Source organism: Sinohyriopsis cumingii, chromosome 18, assembly GCF_028554795.1.
Source record: "Sinohyriopsis cumingii isolate HCF-2022 chromosome 18, ASM2855479v2, whole genome shotgun sequence".
Classification (NCBI taxonomy): domain Eukaryota; kingdom Metazoa; phylum Mollusca; class Bivalvia; order Unionida; family Unionidae; genus Sinohyriopsis; species Sinohyriopsis cumingii.
In genome coordinates this window covers 94,234,555-94,245,499 of record NC_142978.1, presented here as the reverse complement: position 1 = coordinate 94,245,499, position 10,945 = coordinate 94,234,555, and the positions used below count along the sequence as shown (strand labels likewise).

Sequence of the window (10,945 nt, the reverse complement as noted above, 5' to 3'; positions counted from 1 at the left end):
CATAACAGATTTTTCCCTCATATTAATATAATCTTTTGAAAACATTTATACATTATAGTTCTAGAAATTTTTCATGCTCTCAGAAACTATTAAAATCACAGCAGAAAGTGTTATGTTATATCTTTATTCAGCACTAAAAAATATTTATGAACTCTTAAAGTTTTTTCCCCTATATTAACTTAATTTAATGAAGATTTTCAGACTATAACCTTTCCATTGGATTTATTTTTTCAAACATGGCGTAAAAAGTATGTTATAGTAACCAATTTTTACATTGCCTTCACCATTGCAGAAATCTCTATAATCAATTTCCTAGTAAAGAAAAGCCAAGAAAATAAATGGACAGTTAATATTCACTTCAGGATCACAGACCTGAGGCAAATATGTCATTGTTAAATCAAACATTTTTATTGTGTTTCCTTAGACCTAAATATATATATATACTTGCTGTTACTCTAAACGAAGGCTGGTGATCCAGTTGATAACCTTTTGGGGGTTTTAAGGATGTCTTTAAAATTAAGGCCTTAAAAATGTTGAGATCTTATATTAAAAATGACAATTTGAGCCTTGCAGATTCATGTCCACAGGTACCCAAATAAAAAAAAGGGGGGCGGGGGTGCAAGGGGCAAGCTTGTTGGTGTGTTATAAAATAACTGACTTATCATCGGTGTGCTGACAGGTGATGTGTAATTAAATCACTGTTGTAATATTAATAATGAGTGAGTCTGCACAAAGGAATTTCATACAGCTAAACTAGCTCAACAACTAGAGGCAATTAAGAAATATATCCACATTCGTGATTCTGTCAAATGGCAGATACAACAGCATCAGGAAGCTCAAGTGGCATTTACAGAAGGTAAAGAGCCGCTATACTTGTTATCTTTTTAGGGATGTGCTTGGATTTTGCCCTCAAGCTGGAGCAGTCATAGGATATATAATAAATCGCCACGGTCGGAATTTATCCCCAAGCTGGGGTAATCGATGGGTAAAGTCTTATCCACAGTCGGGGTTTTATTCAAGCTTCAGGTGCAAGTTTTTGTGCATCTCCATGCCCTTGCATAAAACACAGTTACACGTTTTTTTATATAGATATTTTTCAGTTGTAGACAGGAATAATAAGTATTTGTGAGTGTTTGAAATGAATGGGTTCATTATGAATTGAGTGGCACTACATTTCAAAAGCAAAATTGGATTGAAATGCAAGAACTGTAGTACGGAATTAGTGTTGGTTCTGGATCGTAGAATGGAATTGTGTGTGTGTGATTGGATTTTTAACGTAGCTTGAATAATTTTTCAGTCATATTGCTACGATGTCTGCAGTGTGGCAGTTTATAGTGATGTATAGCACTGGGGCATCATGCTGAAAACATGTAGTATGATGTTGCACCCAGTCACATTATCCTGACACCAGGCCGATCAGTCCTAACACTAACCTCTTAATGCTGAGCGTCTAGCGAGGTAGCTGTTAATACCATTTTTGTAAGTCTTTGGTATGACTTGGCTGGGGTTTGAACCCATGACCTCCCGCTTCTGAGGCGGACGCTCTAACCACTAGGACACCGGAGTGGTCAGAATGGAATTGTAACAATTACAATGGAAGCAATTTGTATTATGCTTGTTGGGGCATTCCTCACTGATGGCTGTCAGTGACATCATCATGGGAATGTGTAACAGCCACATTTTGTAAGAACAAGGTGTAGTTGGTGAACAATACAGACACTTTTCTGCCATTTCCACTGGCATCATCTCATATGATATTATTTAAAAAAACTTCCTACAACATACTCACAACATATAAAACCTATATGCAAATCTGATGAAAGCTGCTTGTGTTTCTGAAACACATATTCCATACTGGTGGCAAGAATGTCCAAATCTACATTACAAAAATGAAAACATTACCATCCATCTAGGAGTTGCAAATGTATGAAATCCTCTTGTTGGGTAGTTTTACTAACAGGCTTTACAGCAGGGCCTTCCATTAGATTTAAATGTGGCAGGTAAGTTGACAAAGTAGGATGGGGGGTTGGGGGGACCTACCCCAATGGGGATAATTCATTTTTTTTTAAAAGTAGCATGGTGTAAAGTAAAAGTAGATGGGCTGATAAGGAATCCACTGAATTTACAGACTAAAGGTTCAGACATTTGTTTTTAAGAGAAAAATGAAAGAAGGAAACAATACAACAGATATTTTAATATGACTTTAATGTTTATTTTCTACATTTAATTAAGATTATGAATCAGAATCAGTCTCCAACTCCACTGTAAAGTTTATCTATTACTTCTTCTGCTCAGGCACTGCAAATTAAAACAAAATTGTAATGCTTAAATAAAGTCATATCATCTCAGCACTAGTTACATATGCAGAAGTCATGTTAATCAGCATTATAAAAATGTATGAAATTTTCTTCACTGCACTTGTGCTTCCCTTACTATCGTTAAGCCATGATACAAGATAACTTTGCACTTACTTGTCATTTCTGGCAAGTGGATGGTGCAATCAATTTGCACAAAGATGAATTTATTTCATCCAAATATTTCATGTGAATAAAAATTCCAAATGGAGGCACTTGTCCGATCAGACAAGATATATGCATATTGTAGTTAGCTGGACTCTAGCTCTGATAGTCCTGGGCAATAGGATAAGCTGATTTTGTTATCAGTTTAGAAATGCATCCGCTTTGCAAATACTATGCTTTAAAAGACGAAACTGAATCCAATATTGATGAAATAAGAGTCATTTGGATTACCTTGTTTTTTATCATTCTGCGTTGGTTGGGTGCATATTTGAGGGTCTCTGATATGGTCTCTTCCATTCCATTTGCCTTTGCTTTGCCTTTAGTTTTCAAGCAGGCTTCTGCAAGAGTAATACAATGTTTTAAAATAAGTTTCACAACAAAGGATGCATTGCATTTTTCTAAATGCCAGCAATAATCAATGGAATATTTTTAAAACATGTACTTTGAAATGTGTCTCAAGTTACTTTATCAATTCATTTAAAAATCTCTGGCAAGTCACATGAAAAACACAATTTAAATCAAGCCATACTTACTTATCAAAACCTGACATATCACAAGCTCTTGAAATGCTTTTTTCCCTTTACGTCCCTTTGGACTATACTCTGGCCAGTCTTTTTGTTTTAAGCTTTTTCATCATCCTGCAGACACTATCCCCAATTGTAAACCTGCCAAGGGAGCTCAAGTAGCATATCTGAAAATAATAATAATAATAATATTACTATTTTTTGATTTTGATATTATTATTAGTAGTAGTACTTCATGATCGATGTGACAAAATATGCTTGTATATAGTTATTTTTTGCCATGGTTTTGCAAGCAAATTTAATTTCTCTAACTTGAAAAAAATTTGATAACATTAACTATGCAACACAATGTACTAATAGCAATTATAAACCAAATTAACCACCGTGAATCTATTAACTTCATAAATGACATTCACTCAAGGATTGAATTAAAGTAGCCACATAATATGTAATAGTGTATATGTAGTAAAATACCTGTTACATGTTCATCTCTAAACATGTTTTGGCCTACATCCGTAAGACAAAACAGCCGACCACTACATGTTCACCCCACCCCCAAAAATAATTATACAGGCACTGCAGAACTTGCATAATGCATATTGAGGTTCACAACAGCAAATAAAGGTTATAACAGTTTTTTTAAATAGAAAATAAAGCCCCAATTTACCATCTTCTTGGAGAGTTTGGGATTCTCCTCCAACCTCTGGCAAAGGCCCTCTAGTTCCTCCACTGAATCACATGGCATTGCAAGAATTTCTTCTCTATATTCTGTGTCTGGGCCTTGTGTATGAACTTGGAGGGCCAGCTGCTCCAACAAATTCTCAATATTTGTGTCCAGTTTCATAAGTACATTGAACTGGAAATCTGTAACAGATTTGTGATGAAATTAGTTTTGAAAAATCAAGATCATTATTATAAACTCCTTAAAAAGATCTGTACAGTAAACATGGGTTTAACAATGAAATATATTTATGAAATGAAATACATGGTTTTTGTACAGTTTATATGAAAACTTTTCCCTATAATCCTTTATTTTTTTATTCCCTGGATATGTTGTTTCACTGCTGGTGTCTGTAAAGTCTGCATTCAATGTAGATGGTTTAGGCGTCTGACTTACACAAGACAATGGTATACATCAGAAAGAAAAATAAAAAAACCAATGGAATGATGAACAGTCGACACATCAATGAAAAACAATTCATTGTTTATTTGCACAAATAAGTCTTGAACAGTATGTTTTATGACCTATAATTTAATTAATTAACATCTCACAATGTTCTGAAATAACAGTATCTAAGCTACAAGAGCTTGTGCTTTCATGTCATAATCTTCCATTTTGCAAACAAATTTTGATGTTGAATCAATGTATATGACCTTAGCATTGAACACTAACATTCAAAATGTCTACAAGATGACAAGACTATTATCAACTGAAGTGACAACAAACCAATGAGTTTTACGTGCATTGAACATAAGCATTTTTAAATGCTACAAAATGTGTTTTTAGTGTATGGCCACAAATTACCCAACATTTTGTCAAACATAAAACAGTTCTACTACCTTAGATGAGAATTAAATTCATAAATACAGTGTATAATTGACCTACTCGTATTTAGAGAGCTGTAAATGAAATAAGAGATTATATAAAAGTCAACACCTGTAGTATTTGTTTCATTATTCTATAATGTACATTTTTTTTCCATCCTCAATACTTACTACTTGCAGAGGAACTGGCAGAGAGAAATCTTTATATTCTCCACTCCAGAGTGGATGGGGATGGTGATGGTGTTGTCCTTCTGGATGCAGCTAAGAGTATAAAGATTATCACTACTCCTTAATTGCAGTAAAAAAGAAACAAAGAAATCAGACTGGATTTTTTGGCATGTAAACAAAATGCATACTGGTTGCAATGACCACTGTATATAAAGCAGTGATACAATATATCACAAAATGCATTCTTTTCTAACAAAACATCTAATCTCATATATACAGCATCATGAGTAAGTAAGTACTCTTAAACACATCTTACTAAACAGACAGAAAAATGATGAAATTTATACATACTTTTAATAAAGAATTTCCAATTGTGGCATGGTATAAAAGCAATTGATAAAAAATAAAAAGAGACCAGATAAACTAAATAGAACATACCAGCAGGATAAGAGGAAATCTTGGAGTCTGCAAAATACTCTCCATTTCAGGAGGTTTTGGATGAGATGGCTGACCAGAAAGGTTTCCACTTGAGATTTTCATCTTTAAATAATCATCCTAGAGTGCACCAAAGTCATGTGAACTTGATCCAATTCCAACATTACTGCTGCTTGAGTGCTTAGATCCAGTATTGCCTTCACTAACTGATGTTATTAATACCTCTCTCTCATCAGCTTAATTTCCATCATTTTTCAAAACTCCCATTGTAAAACCTCTGCTGAAGAAACTAACACTACACCATAAGGATTTAAAGAACTACTGCCCGGTTTCTAATCTCCAATTCATATAAAAAATCTTACAAAAGGTTGTTCAATCCCAGCTTGCATCTTGTCTGAATTCAAACAGTCTTTTTAGCAATGTACAATCTGCATATCGCCCTTGCCACAGGACACAAATTGTGTCTGCAAATAGATTACATTCCAGCCCAGTTGATCTATGTTGTGGTGTTGCACAGGGGTCTGTTCTTGGACCTGTTCTCTACACTCTATACACTCAGCTGCTCTCAAGTGTCATAGATCATCATCCAGTGTCTCACCAATTGTACACTGATGACACCCAAATATACAAATCTAGCCACCCAACTGAAGTTGATGCTACCATCCAAGGTGTAGAGATGTGCATTTCTGATGTGAAATCATGGATGACTTGTAACAAGCTGCAGATGAATGATGATAAAACTGAGGCCATTCTGATTACAACACAAAGACTTTCTCATTCACATCCTTTACCTCACACAATAAATATCAGCAACACCAACATTAAATTCACACAATCAGTACAAAACCTAGGTGTTACTCTGGACAGTACTCTCACATTGCACCAACATGTCATGAACATATGCAAGGCTGCATATCTTGAGCTGAGACGCATCAGCTCCATTCTCAGATATCTTTCAGTTGATGCCACTAAAACACTTGTGTGTTCATTACTACTTTCAAGACTGTACTATGGTAACTCAATTCTGTCTGGTTCATCTTAATATCTACTGCAGAGACTTCAAAAAGTTCAAAACATAGCTGCTTGGATCATACTTAGAGTACCACAATCAGAGCACACCTCCCCGCTGCTCTGTACCCAACACTGGCTATCCATTCGATCCAGAATCAAACACAACATTAGTTCTCTGTGCTACGTTTCACTGACAGACTCTAGTCCAACATACCTATCCGACCTCACCTATGTGTACACACAAGCAAGATACTTACACTCCTCTTCCGACAATCATATACTCATTATTCTCACTATGAAAACAAAGTCACATGGACAGCATTCTTTTGCATACCAGGGCCCAGCAACATGGAATGAATTGCCCACTGAACTTAGACACAAAGACGCAGTGATCCCATTCAAGAGTGCTCTCAAAACTACTTATTCTGACTACAAAAACAAACTTAATGACTTAATAATGTTAACTACCTTAAATATTCTCAGCATGTTTTTTATGTTTTCTAATTTCATGGTGTTTGTTTTTGTAATCATATCATTGTGTATGTTTTTATGTTGTCTAATGTTGCAAAGCGCTTAGAGCTTCTAAAGATTAGGCGCTATACAGAGTCCTCATTATTATTATTATTATATTTAGCTTGGATGAATATTTTTTAAATCAGTGGCCATAACTAAAAAATGGGATTTTGTTTTATGATCATAAAAGTATGTTGGACACCATCCATGATGTACAATGCTGTCTGACATTTCTATGCACCTAAGGTTTCCATCTCAAATATTAAAGCAAAATGCATACCGAATTTGACAGATTGACGAAAATAAAAAAAGCAATGCTTACCATTTGAAAAGAGGCAATTGTCACTAGAATATTCTATTCAAAATTATATTAATTTTGGACACAGGGGATACCACCCCCATGTTTTCCTGACTCGTGATATGTCGGCCTATTCTGTGTACAGCTTTAAAAGATGTAATGTTTATCCATCGAGCTATAGAAATGAAATACATTTACTGTAGACTGTTTCTGTCAGTAGTTAAGTTGAGTAATTAGGTCAGGTTTATAGCTAGTTTACAAAATTCAGTGTAGAATGCCAATAAATGACAAGATATATTTTTGCAAACTAAAGTGATCTTGAAAAAAGATTAGTAAAGTTTAACATTTTATAAAAAATAAGCTATTATGTGGAAAAGAAACAACAATGAAATAGGATGCAATGTGTTTACGTCTAGTTTTGGAAGGTACCGTCTCTAAGGTACCGTCATAATTGTACCGTAGTTTAATGGGTGGAAAGGCCATTGAAAGGTAAGGGCAGTGCGGAGACCATCGAGTATGTTCCAGAATAGCTGAATCTTTGTAGATACATAGATCCATTCGTAACTTCAGTCCGCAAGCGAAACACTGTACTTCGTATCCCAATCCTGACTCAGGTCCGAAGTAGACAAATCCTGTTCTAGCTAAAACATACGAAGAAGGTAATCCTTTCCTATCCGTAGGCCATTTTTGAAACGTGTCCAATCGACGGGCACAATCACAATAGTCAGGTAAGAAGACTGGAAAATGGTAGGGTTTGAACTTGGAGTTCTCACTGGATTTCTCACTCGATTCTTGCTGTGGCGAAGTCATCCTTCTGGTGGGTGGCTATCCTCTTACAACCAATGTTTTATACCGACATGTCCATACGGCAAAGTAAAGTGGGTGGGAAGCCGCACTCGCTTCTGCTACACGATTTGATAGACTTTTTCCAAGGGTCGACTGACGATGTGGTGTGTGGGTAAACATACAATCTTGTTGGGTTGATAGGTGGTCACTTTCTCTAGACTGCAAGGCTTCTTTCAATACGCCAAAGTTGACCACTCGACTGGTACGATAATTCAGAGTAAGTCCTTTCACTTTACACTTCGTGTGCACTTCTCCTTGTTTGTCCCAGTATTCGTAGCCGTAATTTTTGGGACCGCCACTGACGAAACTTAGAATCTTGTCATCGGGGTGCTCGTCTGTCCAGGCTCCTAAACGGTCTCCTTCGATGTCAGGGTGCTGTTGACTCGGGTGATCAATATAAATGCAACTGTCCATGTCAAAGTACAAGACACGTTCCCCTAACAGTTCTAAAGCTTCGTACAATTTTAAGCGAGCATGAGCTGTCATGTAAGTTGCATTGATGACATTTCCAAAGGGGTCATCTTCTACAAAGTTCAGATCTTCTTCGTAATTCACCAAGATCAAATCCTCACGAACGACGTCCACGTGTTTCATGAATTTGGCTTTGTCGTGAATCATCTGAAAGTAGCGGGAAGGTTCGGTCAAATACTCCATCTTGGGTAAACACGGTCATTGTGCCATTTTACCCCACAAGCAATTTAACATCACTTTGGCAAACGATCGCCTGCCTTCGTTTTTCTCAATGTGATCTTAAGTAATGCCTTCTTGTGCCCAGAATTTCTCTCTGAATGTCTTTTGGTCTTCAGGAGTGTGACACCAGGACAGATAGCCACTGGCTTCTTGCTCAGTTTCAAAAAGGCATCCACGTAGTCTGCGAAAATGCCTTTCTGCGTGGGGTCACCCTTGTGGAATTATTGTGTCTTGGGAAAGTGGCAAATTTCGTACACTTCTAACAGTTGGTATCCCGTGTTCAGAGCTTTGAACAATTCTACGCTGACCCATGTCCCCGTCAAGGCCCGTTCTTCCTGGGTGTGATGACAAGGTTGATCTTGGTTGCACGTTTCAGCACAAGTACGGCACAAAGGAAACATAAGTTTGCCTTGGCAATGGCGAGGTAAGACGGGATGGTATAGGTTCGTGGGAGGCAAAACTTTGCACTTGATCAAGCCTTCGTATTGTCGAATGTTTTTTAGGTCGATGTGTTCGGTGAACAATTGTGGGTGCCCTGCAGGAAAGCAACAATATTTGCACACGTAGGGATACAGTGAACACACGTCCAAGTATTTGATTTCTTCTCCTTTCTCTTCGTCGGCTTGGTACAGCAAACAGGTGGCATTGGTCCTTCCTCCGTACAAACTATCACTTGGGTTCAGGGGGTCCATGAACTGGTAACTTTCCATGAGGCGTTTAAACTCGGGATCGGTGTTAAAACGGTGATTGTATTTGTGTTCCCAAATTTCCACCACTTGGTATCCTTCCTGTTCTAACTTTAGGCGTCGCTGACAAATGGCCTGGTACAAGTCTTCCATGGTTTGTTGTAAGAACTGATTTTTAGTGCCGCGGTCAGGGTAACAGACGGGACATCCGTGAAATAAGCAACCGTTAAACTCGTACATGATCTTGGGGTTTTCTAAGTCCCAGCCATCGACCGAATGCATTCCGATGATCTTTTCGCCCTGTCCGTTGCGGGCATGCTGAATCCATTTGTCTTCTTTGTCGCACAAGTAATGCAACCAGCATGGGGCTTTGACCGAGTATTGACGTTTGACAAAGTGGGTCGTTTGAGGACTGATGACAGCCACAGTGTTTTCAAGCATGAATCGTTGTCGGTAGACTAAGGAACACGCTTTGGCAATGGTGCAAGCCTCTTTTAAATGATCAACCACTCCGTGTTCCATGAACAGTTCTCGAAATTTTCCACAGCATCGCTGTAAAATGTCCACGTCGGAACGACGACACTTTAGCATTTCTTCCTGAAAGTCGAAAGGGTCGGAGGCGTGAGCCTGGTACCAAGCGTAGAAAGTTTCTCGTTCGGTACGCATGTTGTCAGGGTCGTAATAGTGAGCCTGAGGCAAATGGGGTAGAACGGCGTGTTGATTGGCTTCTGTACTGAAAAAGTGTGGAAAGTACCCTTTAGCCATTTCTGTCATTCCAAACATTTTAGGCATTCGACTCAAAGGCATGGCTAAGTAGCTCATCTTATCTTTAAACTGCACTTGTCCCACTTGCATGAAAATGATTTTGGCTCCGTTCAAAGTGATTTTAGGACGCTCGATGCCACGTTCCGTATAACATCTCAAAAGAAACTGTCCATCGTATCCGGAGAAATTGTGAGCCATCACCGTGGCATGGTGATGACATTCTCCATAATAATGTTCGATGTCCTCTTGGCTCCACGTCTTGTCGATGGGGTCTAAGACCCATTGTGTGAAATTGGCTAGTGTGTTTGGTCCTTGAAAGATTTTTTCACGCCCTCCAGGAATCTTACTGCAGTGAGGGCAATAACTCAAGATAGGTTCTTGAATCACTTCTCGCACGCTCGATGAGCCACGCAGAAATTAGGAATGTGAATACCGGTCTCTTGCATGCATTCGAAATCGAAAAAGATGAAATTGCCTTTCTTCTTCTTGTGACCATCCTCTTTCTCTGGTTGGGATTGGTATTTTTGCATGTAGCATTGGTGTTCCAAGTCCACGATGCAGTGACAAATGTGACATTTTTTCTTTCCTGAACATACGTGTGCCTTGGTACTGTTGATACATAGACCTTGTCCACACATTGGGCACAATCTCAGGAGTTGACAAGCACATTTCTTCTGTGAACCTTGCATCTTCAGATGTTGTTGGTAACAGGCAGGGCTGACAAATGTGCGCAGACAAGCAGGACAATGCACTGGTTCTTGCCCTTCGCTCAGACAGGGTTGAGAGGCCAAACATCCTGAGCATTTCGATCCACAATGTTTGTGTTGCTCTCGATTATTATAACCATCATAAGTCACATTTCTCACAGTAATATTTGTATCCCAGGAATCCAGTGATAGTGGTAATGGTATCGAAATGGTCATCGTGATGATAGAGGTGAATCCA

At 38.0% G+C, this 10,945-nt stretch overlaps 1 protein-coding gene across 2 annotated transcripts; it reads right to left on the bottom strand.

The window, feature by feature from the left end:
• Window positions 1-2,188: 2,188 nt before the first annotated feature.
• LOC149777525 (uncharacterized) lies at window positions 2,189-10,198 on the bottom strand. 2 transcript variants are annotated; one of them, XM_089942113.1, is made up of 6 exons: window positions 5,195-10,198; window positions 4,760-4,849; window positions 3,711-3,907; window positions 3,053-3,210; window positions 2,751-2,857; window positions 2,189-2,298 (listed from the first exon to the last, which is right to left on the bottom strand). In XM_089942113.1, the coding sequence occupies exon 1, from the start codon at window positions 10,196-10,198 to the stop codon at window positions 8,771-8,773; it is 1,428 nt and encodes a 475-aa protein (XP_089798239.1). In that variant the 3' UTR covers window positions 2,189-2,298; window positions 2,751-2,857; window positions 3,053-3,210; window positions 3,711-3,907; window positions 4,760-4,849; window positions 5,195-8,770. The 2 variants fall into 2 exon arrangements, with proteins under 2 accessions (XP_089798239.1, XP_089798240.1); XM_089942114.1 differs by having other exon boundaries at window positions 5,195-5,325.
• Window positions 10,199-10,945: the final 747 nt, after the last annotated feature.

Coding starts and splice junctions, on each gene's coding strand:
- LOC149777525 (XM_089942113.1), bottom strand. CDS start 10,198: ATGGCTCACAATTTCTCCGGATACGATGGACAGTTTCTTTTGAGATGT.